At 36.8% G+C, this 17,179-nt stretch overlaps 1 protein-coding gene across 3 annotated transcripts; it reads left to right on the forward strand.

Annotated features, from left to right (window-relative positions):
• The first annotated feature begins 2,209 nt into the window (after positions 1 to 2,209).
• On the forward strand, positions 2,210 to 17,017 carry ltb4r2a (leukotriene B4 receptor 2a). Of its 3 annotated transcripts, none has more exons than XM_051113662.1 (5): positions 2,210 to 2,442; positions 13,347 to 13,997; positions 15,154 to 15,354; positions 15,426 to 15,466; positions 15,681 to 17,017. In XM_051113662.1, the coding sequence occupies exons 2-5, from the start codon at positions 13,380 to 13,382 to the stop codon at positions 15,994 to 15,996; spliced, it is 1,176 nt and encodes a 391-aa protein (XP_050969619.1). In that variant the 5' UTR covers positions 2,210 to 2,442; positions 13,347 to 13,379; the 3' UTR covers positions 15,997 to 17,017. The 3 variants fall into 3 exon arrangements, with proteins under 3 accessions (XP_050969619.1, XP_050969618.1, XP_050969617.1); XM_051113661.1 differs by having other exon boundaries at positions 2,210 to 2,437; positions 13,371 to 13,997; XM_051113660.1 differs by having other exon boundaries at positions 13,371 to 13,997; positions 15,681 to 17,015.
• Positions 17,018 to 17,179: the final 162 nt, after the last annotated feature.

The following is a 17,179-nucleotide window of genomic DNA, read 5'->3' on the forward strand; positions in this document are numbered from 1 at the left end:
TTAAAAATAATAAACCATCCATTGACCAATAATGCAAATAACTTTTGATTGCATTAGCTTTTTGTAATGAATATATTCCTTGGGTCATGCAGACAACATAGATACCAATTATGCCATAGTCAGCTGAACTTCCTGTCCGATATTTTGATTTATGTTGAAAACCTACTTTTTTGAACACCTCCTTGACCATCGGTCTGATTTTCACCAAAATTGTGTCAGATCATCTTCAGACTGTGCTGACAAATAATTATGGATTTCAGGTTACACAAAAAAAGTTTTTGAATAGCATTGCAACAAGTATGAGGCATGATGCCAGACTACGTCTGAGGCTTTGATATATTGACACCCAACTTTGTGTGTGTCATTGTCACCTCACACAGAACACACCACATTGATTTGATTTAACCTGTTGGTCAAAACGATAAGACATTAAATCATATTACTAGTGGTTGTATTTATGGTTTTTCACCCATTTTTGACTAAAACCATCTTAAAATGGCTTTAATTGCTCATTGCTGCAGTTGCTCTGAAGCTTTCTGCCTTGCTTGAATAGTGCTTGGCCCCTTAATTGCTGCTTGCAACTATATTTATTCTTGTTATTTTCCTAAAGCAGATAATAAATTGGAAGTCTCACCCATAGGCTTACTTGCACATTGAGGAAATACATAGAGTGCAGGAGATTTATCAAAATTATGAGAATCTTACATTAAATTGCTTTAGGAATCATCCTTCATTTAATTGCAGGATGGAGTTATCATAATGCATTAAGTACTTGTACGTATTATTAGGTTTTTTTTTTTTTTCAGTAATCTGTAAGTAATTTTCAACAACACTTTTTCCAAATGACAGAATGGCAGAATTCCAGTAAGTACAAGGATACACTGGATAAATTTCCTTGGAAAGTGAATAATGAAATACCATTTCCCCAAGCAGCTACACGCAACCCGCGCTGAGTCAGAAACGTTTCACATTGATCCTGTTTAATGTAAAAGATTTTTTTAAATACCGGATCCATTAAAACTGCACTCAGACTAACTCATATTCCACCACAACTCACAACATAACCCCGCCAAGACCCTCATAAAGCAGAAGTGCACCGATGTAAACAAAACCTGACAGACAGTAACCTGGTCATGATGTTACAGCTGACTGGAAGGAATTAAAAATGTCATAAAATACTTGCATACACAAGGGCAACCGTGGCCTAATGGTTAGGGAGTCGGGCTTATAACCGAAAGGTTGCGGGTTTGGTTTGAGGGATTGAAGGTGGTGGGAGTGAATAACCAGTGCTCTCTCCACCCCCAATACCATGACTGAGGTGAGTCCCTTGAGCAAGGCACCAATCCCCCAACTTCTCCCCGGGCGCCGCAGCGATAGCGATATGGCTGCCCACTGCTCCGGGTGGGTGTGTGTGCATGTGTGTGTTTGATCATTTCTCACTACTGTGTGTATGCACTTGGATGGGTTAAATGCAGAGCACAAATTCCGAGTATGGGTCACCATACTTGGCCACACGTCACGTCCTTTCCTTGCCAGAAAAGGAAGACCAACTTTCTAGTGAAATCTCATTGAGATTATGTATGAAAAAAGGGACATTTCTAGTACCAATCCATCTTTTAAACACAGTAGTCTGTGCAATACTTTCTGTGAAACTATTATAAAAATAGTCCCAAACCATTGTATCTGTTCATAAACCAACCATGACTGACATCAACTCACTGATTGTCCAGTCCCTAGTGTTTGAAGGAATTGGTTCGGTTGAGTGAATGATTCAAAGACTTCAAAATTCTTGTGGCCAGTTGTCAAGTGTGAACGAAAACAACATAGCAGAAAAGGTATTTGGAATGCGTAAACAAAGCAGTTCAAGCAGTGTAAACACCTCTCAGCCAATCGACTTCCTGTGAAAGTAGTTTTATAGATATAAATATATAAATATACACAACAGAATTCAGTGGCATGATATTGTGTACTTAAATACACATGTGAATTTGTGTGTGCTAACACACGTTTGTACAAGCACCTGTATGAAAGCAGGATGCTGATTCAGAAATTACTACCAGGAGCGGTGGCTTGACCAAACTGCTCCAAGGCGTGTGCGCGTACCATGTCTTTAAGGGAGGTGTGTCACTGACGGCTGTATATTTCGAAATCCATTAGGACAGATGATCAAATGATAAGATACGACGAAGTTAAAGACAGAAAAGGGAAACTCCACCTCTAAAGCAGTCTGAGAGAGAGAGGAAGAGAGAGAGAGCAAGACTGATAACACGCCGAGACATGAGGCTGCACAGAATGTAGAAAGAGCCACAGAAATATGTGGAACATAGAAAGGAACGAAAGACGACCGCAGTGAGCACCAGGGAACTGAATTACCCGTGAAGGAACTAAAAAAGAAAGAAAGAGAAGGAAACGTATAAACTTTGCTTTCACTTGTAGGGTAAGGTAAGAATCATTTCTTACTTTCTGATCTTAACTGAGACTTCAGTCAGTAGATCACAGTTAATTATTATCACTGTGTGATTACTGTGAAAGGGAAATGAAGACATGCTTGTAACATGAATAAGCTACCATATCTGTGTTGTTTATGTATACAATACAAAGTTTACATTTATGCATTTAACAGATGATTTATCAAAATCATTGAATGAATACAATTTACAAGTTTGTGCTCTCTGGGAATTGAAGCTATGAGTATGATGTTGCACCATCTACCATATGACTTATAGAAATGATTCATAGTAGCAGATGACTCATAGCTGTAGTGAACTTTATTAAAGTGCAACTTCATAAGGTGTTGTTTAAGAAATGTTTTATAGAAGAATGTAAGTGAGGTAATGCTGGTTGACTTTCATATGGAAACAAACACAGGGATAAAAAACTAGGATGTGCAATTTTTCCCAGCTTCCCAAGCTATTAGTGCATCTTGGACCAGCAAAAGCAAGCCAGTGACCATCTTTTAAAAGTAATTTTTTTTTTTTTTTTATTGGAATCTATGGTTCCATTTATCACCTATAGAACTATAGAAGTTTTGCTCCGTTGCACAAAACTTTATTTTAAGTGAAAAGGGTTATTCAGATTTTAAAATCTTCCTCACACTCAGAAATAATGGTTCTTTTAGAAAAGGTTGACTGAAAGGAAACTTCTTTCAAGAAGCCACAAACGGTTCTTTCTATGACACCACTGTGAAAACCCCTTTTGTAATATTTATTTTTAAGAGTGCACATGTTTTCTCAACTCTGATCCTACCTACATACATTAGCTTCAACTCTAATCAAACCCACATGAACAAGCCAATCAAGATTTTCAGGATTACTAGAAAATTACAGGCAGGTGAGCTTGTTTAGGTTTGGAGCTAAACTCAGTGAACCCAAAGGACCAGAGTTAAGAAACCTTGACCTATCGAACCAGTGAGCAGCTCAACTGCAGTTTAAGGCTTGATTATGTTTCCAATGTAAATACATTTACACTCCCCATATGCTGCAATAAAAACCCTATAAGCATGTTTAATGATGTCATTAAAAAGCAATGCTGCGTTTTAAACAAACAGTAATAATTAAGTGCAATGACATGTCAATATTAAAAAGCAATGCGGCACTTTAAACAAACAGTAATAATTAAGTGTAATGAATAATAATAATAATAACAGCATAATACAAGTAAAGTGGGTAAAAAGTCTTAGACTTAGTCTAGTCCGGAATTTTTTAGGGTGATTTCCTGAATGAAGAATAGAGATATTTCAAGACTAAATTGAGGTTTAAATTAAACCAGGACGCAGGTTTAACTTCAGATTAACTTTGTGTTTCCTGTCTTTATACATCAAAATTATTGGCACCCTGGTAAATATGAACAAAGAAGCCTGTGAAAATAAATCTGCACTGTTAACCATTGTGATACTTGTATTCATGTAAAAAAAAACAAAAAAAAAAAAAAAAAAAAAAAAAAACTTTTCATAAAAGTAAAATGGAAGGGAAATCACTTTTTTTAAGATTTATTTTTGCCTTTTATTTTGATAGGACAGTATAGCACTGACAGGAAGCGAAGTGGGAGAAAGAGAGGGAGGTGGGATCGGGAAAGGTCCATGAGCCAGGACTTGGACTCGGGACACCCAGAGCGCAACGGCGCTACATTAGACGGGAAATCTTATTTTAAAATAAATGTTTTTTCTCTAATTCTGTCACAACGTGTGAGATGAAAGGTGCAACACGGAGATGAAATGCAATGAGAAGTCTTTAATATAATCCACACGTAAATCCACACAGGTAAGTCCACAAAAGGAAGGCTGGAACACACGTATTCATTGATATCAAACTGAATACAACTTATAAAGGTGAACTAATGATAGAAAGGTGCAGGTGATTAACTCATAATGACAATAACACGGACAGGAACAGGAACACCATATATGGCCACATGAGGGAAAAAACAATACAAATAGTCCAGGGGTGTGACAAATACACATCGACAAAATTAATGGCACCCTTTTATTCAATACTTTTTGTGACCTCCATTTGCCAATTTAACAGCTCCGAGTCTCTTCTATAATGCCTGATAACTTCGAAGACCGCATGTTAGGAGATCAGAGTTCATTCCTTCATACAGATTCACTTCAGAGCTCCATGTTGGTGCTTCTTCTCTTCAGTTCACCCCACTCATTTTCTACAGGGTTCAGCCCTGTTTAAAAAAAAAACAGTATATGTTCGTTATGTTTTGAAGCATGGTTTAAGATGGTCTTTAGCCAGTCATGTGCTGGCTCTAATCAACTAGCTCCTGCTTAGGACCGGCTTAGGAAATGCACACACTCTGAAAACTAAAGGTGCTTCACGATGCCATCCAGTCCAGGAGTTAATAATCTGTACTTGATCTGTGTTTCAGAAAGCCTTTTTTAAAACCATGATTAACTATTCTAGATTAAGCCTGCTCTTGGCTTAATTTAAACCCTGTCCGGGAAACTGCCCCAATAACAATTAATTATGCATAATTGCATGCCAGTAACCCTAAACCAAACCCTAACCATATATTAACTACATAGTTAATTAGTATTCCTCAGTACTTATATGTATAATTACACTGTAACAAGGACATCTTAGTACTTGCAATCCAGATATGCAGTCTAATGTGAATTTTATGATAAAATATGCATGTATGCATAATATTACCAAATAATAATAATAATAATAATAATAATAAAATAATAAAATAAAATAAAAAAGGTACTGTTTTGGACATGTGACATAACCTACAAATACCATAGTACATGAATATGGTAATCATGATATGACTATCACTGCAGCATGCTACAGTTATATTTGTTTACCACTATGCCACATTATGCAACCCATGCTATATTTGGGCTGTAGTTGTCACTGCCGTTTATTTAGTAAGATCACTATCAGCAATCCAGGAACAGTGTGTCTGGGCATCCACTCATGTCAGTGCACATCACCTCACATATATTTTCCTTTTTTTTTTTTCTGTGCACGTCATTACAATATTGTCATCTGTGTCAAGCGTGTTAAGACTCGCTGCCTCAGTTTCAGGCCAGTGCTGTATGATACAATATCTGCTAAATGAACTGTGTGGAGATTAGATGTGGTCAGAAGGAAACAAGGAATACACTGGATTTATTCCTGTAAAAGCCGTAATAGAACACGATTTTACACAAAGCCACAAAAGCGCATGTTTGTTTGTGTATAATGTGCTGGGAAATGATTCATAATCAGGTGTGTGCAGCTGCACACATGTGTAGTCAAGTGTTCATTACTCTATTGTGTTCTCACAGAAGGTGTGTTTGTCTTTGTTAGTGGGTGTGAATGGATTCGTCTCAGACTATGTCGAGTCTCCTAGACGTACGCTAGACAAACACTGCACACAGTCCAAAGACTGGCCACATTGAAACGGGAATGTTGGAAATTCAATCCAAGCGTGCTGAACTTTACTTTAGCAAATCTCGTTATCAGCCCACCTTTCTTTCGTCTGATCCCGGTTTTGTACGAGTTGGGTTTTGGTGGAATAAGGAAAGAATTGTGAAAGATTTCTGGAGAATATTTACACCAGCAGTGTTCATGTCTGGTCTCGCTATCAGGAAGCAGGTTTTATGTGGAAAAACTTGTTCGAGAAATCTTGGCTTTTGTCCCATTTTCTCACAAAATTGTATGTATTTATGTAAATAAATGATTTGGTACCTGTGGTTTTGCAATATTGATGTTTTCTCTGAAAAGTGTTGTAACAAACAGTGTTACAATTTATCTGTAAAAATAAAAACAAAAATCTAATATACACTTACACTAATAAAAAAAACAGTTTACATTTTGTATACTAATTTATTTGTTAGTCACATTTGCTTTCTACATTTCCATTCAAATTTAGACAAATATAGTGTGTCACAACTGTCTTTTCCCATTTGTGACCCTGGACCACAAAAACAGTCATAAGGGTCCATTTTTTCAAGGGTCAATCAGCCGAAAGCTTAATAAATAAACTTTCAATAAGCACTAATGTGGGGTTTGTTAGGACAGGAAAATATTTGGCTGAAATACAATTCTTTGACAATCTGGAATCTGAGGGTGCAAAAATAAATCTAAATATTCAGAAAATCACCTTCAAAGTTGTCCAAATAAAGATCTTAGCAATGCATATTACTAATTCCAAAAAATTTATGGAGGACATATATATATATATATATATATATATATATATAATGTACAACTTATTTTGTTATATCTCGTATGATAATGATTCATTTCATTCCAGTAGCTCATTTCTGATTTGTTAAACCGGCAGCATTAGGATCTCCTGAATTGAGACAACAGGCCTACCTAACATTTAAGAAACAGCGCATTCAAAAGTTAAAAACATCTCACTCACCCTCACGTTGTTCCAAACCCATATGACTTCATGTCTTCATGTGGATCACAATGTAAATCCATTATCTTGATCAAAACTGCTGGTTCCCACACAACAAAAGCAGCTTTCAAGTTCCAGCAAAATCAAAAAACTACCATAAACGAGTGGTTTTCAATTGTGGTCAGACAGGTGTAGTTCAGGTAATGGAGCTCTTGGCTAATTAGCTGAATCTGAATCAGGTGTTTCAAATAATGAAGACCAACATAAGATCCTCAGAATTAAAACCCACTACCATAAACCATCATAAAAGTGCAAAAACAGTAGTACATATGAGTTGTGCACTATATTCTGAGTCTTGAGTCTTTTAAAAGTCATGTATGTGACTCCGGACCACAAAACCAGTCATAAAGCTGAAAGCTACATACAAAATAAAAAAAGATTTCCATTGTTGTATGGTTTGTCAGGATAGAACAATATTTGGCAGAGATACAACTATTTAAAAAAAAAAAACTGGAATTTGAGGGTGCAAAAAAAATTAAATATTAAGAATACTGCCTTTAAAGTTGTCCAAATGAAGTTCTTAGAAATGGATATTACTAATCATCAATTAAGTTTTAATATATTTAAGGTAGGAAATGTATAAAATATCTTAATGGAACATGACCTTTACTTACTATCCTAATGATTTTTGTCAAAAAAAAAAAAAAAAAATCAATACTTTTGACCCATTCAGTGTATTTTCGTCTATTACTATAAACATACACATGCTACTTAAGACTGGTTTTGTGGTCCAGGGTCACAAATTATTTTCAAGATTGAAACTATTGAAACTCAAGGTACTGTATTATTGGATCCTGCATGTGTCAAGTTTGAATAAGCAAAAACATGAGATTTGAAGGCCACAGCAGATAAACTTCTGTGTAGATGAATATTTTTTAACAAATCCCCTTTTGTGTAGCACGTTAGAAAATATTACAGGTTTAGAGCAACATGAGAGTGAGTAACTGATGACACCTTTCATTTTTGGGTGAAGTGTCACTTTGATGATTGAACTCTTTATACTCTTATCCTCGATGATCCTCCCTGACCTTTTATTGTTGTGTCTGACCACAAAAACAATTGCAACAATAATGGCTAGGCTAGACAGCTCATCACTGAATGATGATTAAATGCAAACAGCCTTGTGACAAACTACTCGGGTAAAGATCAAGAGGAAATAAAGTCTGCTTATACAAGCATTATTTCTTAAAAAAAAAAAAAAAAAAAAAACCTCTTTGGAAATACAGGCCATCAGCCCATACGCTTGTGCTCTACTTTTATGTTTGAAGTGGGTACTGATACAGCAATTGATGGAAATGCCTGATGTGGTCTGGTGAAGAGATAAACAGTTGGTTGTGTGAATGACATCCATAGATAAGTTTCACAGCTTTAAACACCTGGATCTGTTTCTCATGATCTTTAAGACCTTTAGACCTTTAGATGTGTCAGTTCAGTTTTGTAGACAAAACTTTGAAATAAACCCTATATATATCACATAAAGTCAAATAAATGTTTATTAATGGAAGATTTGAAGTGCATATTGAAAAAAACTTATTTAAAAAAACTTAATTAAAATTATGATGTGCTTTTTGCACAGGTCATCATATCATTCCCATAACTCCTTTTTTGTGTTATTGCATAACTCTGATGACTTTACTGTTACTAATAATGTTACGCAAAAAATGTGAAAATATTTCTTAGAACATTTTTTGTTCTTCTTTCTTTCTTTCTTTCTTTCTTTTCTTTTTAGTCTTTTTGAGAGCTTTATTTAGGTGCACACATGATTTAATGATCAGTAAGCCCTCTGAAACTATATCTCACAGGATATATGCTTGCCTTTGAACAATTCACAAAAACATTCCCACATATTATGTGAAACTATACAGTAACACACAGCTGAAATAATACCACTTCACCAAACCAAATGGATAACAGTGTGTTTTTGAAAGCTATATAGTCATTTTTTTATTGTGTAACATCCTTTTTAAATGTTGATTGATAACATGCAGGTTTACCTTCTAGTAAAACCTCAGTCAGCATAAATGATCACAAATCATTTCCTGCATGAACTTCCTGCAGTGATAAACATGCAAGGTTTGTGGTCAGAAGTGGGTGTTGGGTTTCACTCTATTTTGATGGTCCCTTGAACACATTCTGTTAACTATAAATAACATTGCACCTATGTATCTACTAACTCTACTCACTAGAGTGGAGTATTACTAGACTGGTAGGGTTAGGGTTAGAATAAAGTTGACGTACTTGCAAAGTTACTTATAGTCAGTAGAATGTCTGTTGGGAGACCATCACAATAAAGAGTTAGCAGATATAAAGCAGACCGTCTAATGAGAGTTAGTTGACATGTGGGTGCAGTGTTACTTATTGTCAACAGAATGTTCAAAAGGGACCGTCAAAATACAAACACTGCCACCTGCCATGTATAAAGTCTGAGTTGGCTGAGTTTTCATTGTAAATTCTTCTGATTCATTCTGCATTTTCTAGACTTTCACATTCTGTGTTCTTTCTCTTTGTGGTATTTTCTCTTTTCTTTCCTGTCCCCGAGGGCCTCTAATGGACGCAGTGTTCTGGCCATCTGTGTTCTTTCTGTGCTCTGTGCTCGGTGTACTGATTTGGTGCCTCTTGAACGGATGGTTTGCGGTCATATTGAATTGAGGGGATCTGGCACAAGGAGATAACGATCATGTTTCACAAACTCGTGTAACCACTTCGGCGAAACGTCGTGTTTGCAATGCATCAGGGAGCCTGTGAGGATCTGCCGTGTGCTAATGCATTCTCTAATGTACAGTAAGTGGCTCTGCGGACGTGATTTTTTCCGCTGGCCTTTTTGCTGGCCGCCACTGAGACGTGCTGAGGCTACGACTCTCTGACCTGTGCTGCTGTCTAAAGACCACGAACATAATTTACGGTGGCTCACACTCTCTTTATGAGTGCCTAAGGCTGAAAATATGTACATAATGCAAACAAATGTGTTTTCTCTTGATATACATTCACTGAAGTTCGGCTGCTATTTTGGTTTGTCAGAAGTGCACCTTTTATGCAAAATCCACTTTTACATTGTGTTTGGACATAAATGCGTGTTGGCAGTGTGAACACAACTACCCTACAATGATAAAAATCCACCCACTCCATATTTTTTACTCCCCGTGAAACCTAGGCATGTCTCACTAGGCATGTCATTTTGATTCTATAAGCCAGTGGTTCCCAAACATTTTCTGCCGGGGCCCCCTTTTGCAGAATAAAAAAATTCAAGCCCCACCCCCGCATTTACACATAAACATAAACACAACTTCAGAAGGATTTATTTGAAACGTAATAATTAAAATTCAGTGTGTGACAACTTACTGAAAAAAACTAAACAAGAAACTAGTCACTTTTAGAGTAGAAAGCATGAGGCTTTACTATGTACTTTTTTTTGTACTATGTAACAGCATTCATTGTTTTTTAAACAGATTTTCTCATATTTTCTTCTCTTTGTTGTAGTTGCGATCTTTGAATTAGATTCATCATCTACTTTATGTTTACCTGGCACTGACGTCTTTTCAAAAACTTGTCCATGCTTAGAGCAGAACTACTATGCGTCATTCATTCATAATTTTACTCGGCTAATGGCAATTCTCATTTCTGATATCAATTGCACCATCTAGTGGTCTGTTATTTTACGACAAAAACCGCTACAACTGACAACAGACCGCTGCAGCGGGTACTGCGAGTCGTCTTGAGGTAATAAAATATGATGAAATTCATATTTTGTGTTTAATTATTTACATATGTGGCAAGTAGCCGTATAATAAGCAAGATAATTTCACAGTGGGATCTTGTATCACCCTGAAAATGTTTCTTTTTACATAAAAATCTAGGGATGTACCGAAAATTCTTGGCTGAAACTGAAACTGCTTTGTAATAATTATTTATTATTTTATTAATTAATATAGTCATTTTGTTAAACTTTTTAATTTAACTCAATAATATTAATGATACTGAATAAAAAATATATATATTTTATTCAGTTCTATGAAACACAATCAGATATAACTTTTTTTTTTTTTTTTTTTTTTTGACTAATTATCAAAATAATGTATAGTCCTACAAAGCTATTATTATTAGAGCACGTGAGCAGAGCATACCGTCACGAGATGGTAGCGTCATTTTACCAGCGTTGTCCAATGCAGCAGTACTATAGCATGTTACAGCACAGTATGCATTGCTATTGCGAACAGGAACAAGTATACACAGAAATTTTCTGTCGGCGCGTTATTTGAGCGGTCTTTGTATTTCCGCTGAGCATAAGCGGCACACGAGTGGAGCATTCATATGGGCCGTGAGCAACTCAACGGAGCGCACATTCAAAGAGCGGAATATTAAGCGGGAGCGTCACACATTAAGTGGTGTGCGCTAAATACTGCCGGACTGAGCGGCAGATATTTTCGGCCGTTTATCTTTTAATAAGATTTCTACAAAAATCGGCTGTACACTAGCCTTGCCGCGCCCCCCTTATCATAACTCCGCCCCCCATCTTGGATGTAAGACTGAGAGTCTTCATTTTCTCCCAACATTTGAGCCACTAAAGACGCAGTATGTTTATTTTTGAACCTAATGTGCCTCAAAATCTACCTAAAAACATTGACATCTGTGCAAATCATTTCACTCCAGACTGCTTTGTGAATGTCAAGTCATTATAGTGCTTAGCTAACGTTTTATTTGTGCATGTTTGTTATCTTAGTTTTTTAGAACCACACTGAAAAGATTAGTTTGTGAGCTCTGTACTCTCTTAAAAATAAAGGCTCCAAAGGGGTGTTTTTGCAGTGATGCCATAGAAGAACCATTCTGCTTCCCCAAAGAACCTTTCAGTGAACAGTTCTTAAAAGAACCATTTTGAAGAACATTTCTTCCTTTTTCCACTAAAAATAACCTTTTTTTTTTTTTTGCATTTGAAAGGTTCAATGGACATTCAAGGTTCTTCATGGAATCATAAATGCCAATTAAGAACCTTTATTTTTAAGAGTGTAACATCACACTGTTTTGTCCCACTTTTGGTGTGTTTGGCTTGCCATACGTACGGCTGAACAACAGTTCTCTCTGTCTTAGTCATGTTGCTTCTACCGACTGTTTATTGCTGTAGGTATGCAAAGCAGAGATATATAGGTTGTGCCCTGAAGATAGGCCAGGAATATGCAGCTTATTTGCATTTAAAGTGAAACACACCAAAACAGCTCTCTTTTAGACACGCCCCAAAATTACATTTTCCTGATGTTATGATAAATTATCTGTTCGGTATTCAGAGCTGAAACTTCACAGACACATTCTGGGTACAACGAAGACCAATATTACATCTTGTTAAAAAAAAAAAAATAGCTATTTAAAATATAGGTATTTAAAATTAATGTTTTAGTATATACGTTTTATGCTCAAAGTCAATGATTACTTTTATTATTATTCATTTATGTCATGCACATTAATTACAGTTTCTTTTGCCTTTTCCTGTTCATGTTTTGATTAATATCAAAGTTTGTAATTTTGTGATTTGATCTTTGAAAAGAAGGGAATGGACAAATACTGCTGTATTACCAGTACTGCTGAAAATGTCATTGCTCATCTGTGCATTTGTCTACTGAGTTATTAAACCCCAGTTGAACAGATGCCATTATCAAATTAAGCATGTTTATTTGAAAATATCAGTTGATCAGTAAAATGATGCCCTGTCAAATCACTGTGCAATGAGAAAAACAACTCTATGTACTATTGAAATTAGTGTATTCCAGTAACTTCCTAGATATATATTAACAGAACTAACTGGAAACAAAAGTGTTACACAATCAAAAGCTGTGTTGCTCAATTTTGTCAGTCATTTCAGGAAACTGCAGTCACCATCATTAAGTGATATTTTTTTGTCAATTATATACTTTAAATATTGCATATTCACAGTTATTAAATCTGTATATTTGCAGTCACCTTCATTAAGTGATATTTTTGTCAATTATATAGTTTTATTATTGCATATTCACAGTTATTAAATCCATATTTACAGTCACTTTCATTAAGTGACATTTTTGTCAGTTATATACTTTTAATATTGCATATTCACAGTTATTAAATCCATATCTATATAAAGATACACATATAATGTTGCTGTTTACATTTCAGTACTACTTTTATTCAGCAAGGATGAATTATATTGGTCAAAAGTGACAGTAAAAAAAAACATTTTTAATATCACAATTTCTATTTCAATTAAATGCTGTTCTTTCGAGCTTTCCGTTCATCAAAAAATCCTGAAAATAATACATATCATGGTTTCCACAAAAAGTGAAGCAGTACAACTGTTCTCAACATCGATAATCATCAGAAATGTTTCTGGAGCAGCAAAATAGTATGATTTCATGTGATCGCGTGACACTGCAGACTGTGAAAACATTTTTTTTAAAACAAGCTAACTGAAGTAACTGAAGAAATGTTGTTCTTTTCCTCCTCAGATTGCCAAGATGAACCTCAATGGGATTCTGTCCTTCTCTTCTCTCCTACATGTCAGTTCGTCCTTCATCCCAAACACCCTTTCCAGCCCATCTCTGAACATGTCAACACAGCATACCACGAACATCATGACCAACCGCAACGGAGCAATTGCTGGCGTGGCAATCCTCGGCCTCGTGTTCCTCCTCGGTGTTCCCGGGAACTTCTTCATCGTTTGGAGCATCTTGGCCCGAGCACGGCGTCGCTCCATCACCACTCTGTTGATTCTAAACCTTGCCTTCGCTGACGGCTTCCTCATGCTGCTGACTCCGTTCTTCATGGTGTATTTGGCTCAGCGCAGTTGGATTTTCGGCCTGATGCTGTGCAAAGTCCTGTTCTATCTCTGCTGCGCCAACATGTACGCTTCCGTATTTCTGATCATGCTGATGAGTCTACACAGGCTGGTGGCGATAGTGTGGCCGAAGCGTGTCGGCGCACTGACGGAGCGCAGAATGCTCAGGCGGTTGCTTGCGGGACTCTGGTTGCTTGCTCTGGGACTCTCCACACCTGTTTTGGTTTTCAGGACCATCATAAGCAGCAATGATAATCAGAGTCTTGTGTGCGACTGCCAACACCCAAAACCACAATATGTAAGGCTTTATTTCAGATCAAAACATTACACGCACATCCAAGAAGAAAAAAAAAAACACAGAGTTGAATAAAGCTCTTCAAGAGACAGAAAAATACACACAACACATAAAGTTCACCCAAAAATTACATCACTCTCAGGCCATTCAAGAAGTAGATGTGTTTTTTCATAGGATTTGGAGAAATTTAGCCTTCCATTATTTGCTCACCAATGGATCCTCTGCAGTGAATGGGTGCTGTCAAAATGAGAGTCCAAACAGCTGATAAAAACTGTAATCCAATCCCCTCCAGTCCAGCAAATAACATCTTGAGAAGCAAACAAGAAACAAATCCATCATTGAAACATTTTAACTGTCGCTTCTGGCCAAAATATGGTCCTTAATTCATAATAATAAATCCTCCAGTGAAAAGTTGTTTTCTCAAAAATGCACCCACATATTTGTTTTGGACTGTTTGGCTTGTAAACATCACTTGATTTTTGCATATTTCTCTGCTGATTCAGATGAGATGACATTTTCACTGGAGGAGATGTTATGGATTCATATTTTAGCCAGAAGCAATTTTAAAGTAAAAAAAACATCATGCATCTTAATAGTTACAATCTTATATTAAAGTGAGTTGTGAGTTGATTTGCATAACATGCATAACAGTTTGAATGTGCAAAATATGGTTTAGGTTTAACATAAGAGTTAATTAAGCTTTAAGCAACATTTGCTCATTGAAAGTAAGCATCTGTTCTAAGAAAAGCATCTTCGGCTGCTTCTGTCCTGGGTATGTCGGTTTTGTACATCTAGACTCTGAAATGGAAATTCTGCTTGTCAGGTTGCAAGAAAATTATTGGTGAACGGCAGTGCTAGTGAGGTCTGGGCTGTAATTCTGAGTTGTTCCAACTAACAGATCATTTGCATATTTATTTGGGAATTTGAAACTTCCTCTCTGTAAAGAGCTTCTCTATATGATGACACTTCATGAAGTTCCTGCCACAAATAGTGTTTTTTGCCAAAAAAAAAAAAAAAAAAACAAAAAAAACCTTTTTGTAATGTGTCCAACAAGCCTTGTGGCAGACATATTTTCTATAACAAGATCAAGAACAAAATTCAAATATCTACAACAGTGTTCACGGCTTTGTTACTTCATGCCATTGTTGTTCATTTGTAGGAGGTGATGCAGTATGGCATGGAAACGTTGCTGGCCTTTTTGTTGCCATACGGCGTGATCATAGGCAGTTACATGTGCATCCTACGCAGGATCCGCAAGACGCGCTTTCGCAGACGCATCCGCAGCGAGAAACTCATCCTGGTGATCATCATCACCTTCGGACTGTTCTGGCTGCCGTACCACATCATAAATACGGTGCAGGTGCGTGTCTGTCCATTAAACACTGCATTTCTCAAATGTGAAAGCACCCTAATCATGTGTTCCTCACACAGGTGGCTGCTGCTTTACATCCAAATTCTGAAACGCAAACATGGTGAGCAACTTTAAGTAATGTTTGAGTGAACTTAACTTATTTAATAAATCTGACAAGTAACGTTATGCGTAAACAATTCTGCTGTAAAACACCTCCAACAAGACAACAGTGCAATAATCCAAAGCAAACTTGTACGTTTTTAAATGCTCTTAGCATCTCAAATATTTATAGACAAGTAAGCGTTAACACCAACCAACTATTCTGCCTCCAACAGGCTAAAAAAAATCAGGGCGAATCTACGAGCGCTCACCTCCACCGTAGCTTTCGTCAGCAGCTGCATAAACCCAGTCCTCTACACCTTCGCCGGGAAGTCGTACATCCGGCGGGAGGGTCTGGCCTTCATGGCGCGGCTTTTCGAGGGAACGGCGCTGGAAACGACGCGGAGGATCAGGCGCAGCAACCAGAACAGCCGCGATCGAGAGAAGGAGACGGATGAGGGAGATAGTCTCAAAGACAAAGACTCCGATTCCACCACTACCGCTAACTTGAATTCGGCTATTAAAGTTGTGGCGCAGAAAAACGGCAAGTGAGTGTGTGGCTGCGGCTTTGTGACGAGAAACTTAACCTACAGTGAGAGCGTTGTTCCGGTGTCGCAGGGTAGGTAAATCAGGACAGATTTTGCTTTTGTAAAAGATGGCGGTCAATCCAAGTTTATATTATAAAATAAAAAAAACTATGTGCCAGTGGCGTATCCAAAAACAAAGAGCCCAGTGCCTAACCCACATTGAGTAATGGGCTAAACAAGAAACAGGTTCTAACTCTTAAAAACATGGCAAAGAAAGTCCACAAAACCGGCCTGGAAAACTTGAAGAACTGTATTAATTCCATCTCATTCAAGAACCGCTTCATGTGTTTGTCCAGTAGAGGGCGTCAGACAGCTGAGAGACAGATGAACCTTTCAGAACGTCAGAAAAACCACCTGCATGGATGGGTCCAATAATACAAGTAATGAGATTGTGTAGGGAACCCAATGTCCAATTCCTGTTTTCTTTCCAAATAAATTTCCATGACTTTTATATATCATTTCATTGTAAGTTCATGATAAATGTTTAAATTCAAACACGGTTTACTATGTAAATACTTTACAACTGCATTATTAGAAAATGTATAGATTTCCATGACATTCTCATTTCCTGATAGCTCCTGATTGTCCAGTGAAGCCGAAGAAAGTAAAAGACGGTGAATCAGGGTTTATTTGAGACTTTTTTTTTTTCTTTTTTTTTTCTACAACATCAGTCATTTCAGTGTGATGATTTATACCAGTGCATGTCTGCATGTGTGCTCGCGTTGTGGAATTTTAGTGAGCTTGAGAGATAAAATTATACACTGAAGCACTTCAATCCGCATCCGCTGTAAATGTGTAAATATCAGTCATGTGGCTGTAATATATTTCATGTAGCCTTCAGTGTGCGTGTGAACTGATCAATGGTGTAATTATGTTCAGATTGCAACATAAAGAGTAATGGTGATTAACAATATTAAGAAATGTAATGTGAAAATGAGGAAATTAAACAATGACTCCCAATAAATGAATTCTTTCATGTCGCAGTTGTGTAGAAAATTACCAATTTCTGTTGAGTATTATCAGTTGTGACCCTGGACCACAAAACTAGACTTGAGTAGCACTGGTATATATAGCAGTAGTCAAAAATATAAATTCTATGTGTCAAAATGATCATTTTTTCTTTTATGCCAAAAATCATAGGATTGTAA

This window comes from Labeo rohita, chromosome 7 (assembly GCF_022985175.1).
Source record: "Labeo rohita strain BAU-BD-2019 chromosome 7, IGBB_LRoh.1.0, whole genome shotgun sequence".
NCBI lineage: Eukaryota > Metazoa > Chordata > Actinopteri > Cypriniformes > Cyprinidae > Labeo > Labeo rohita.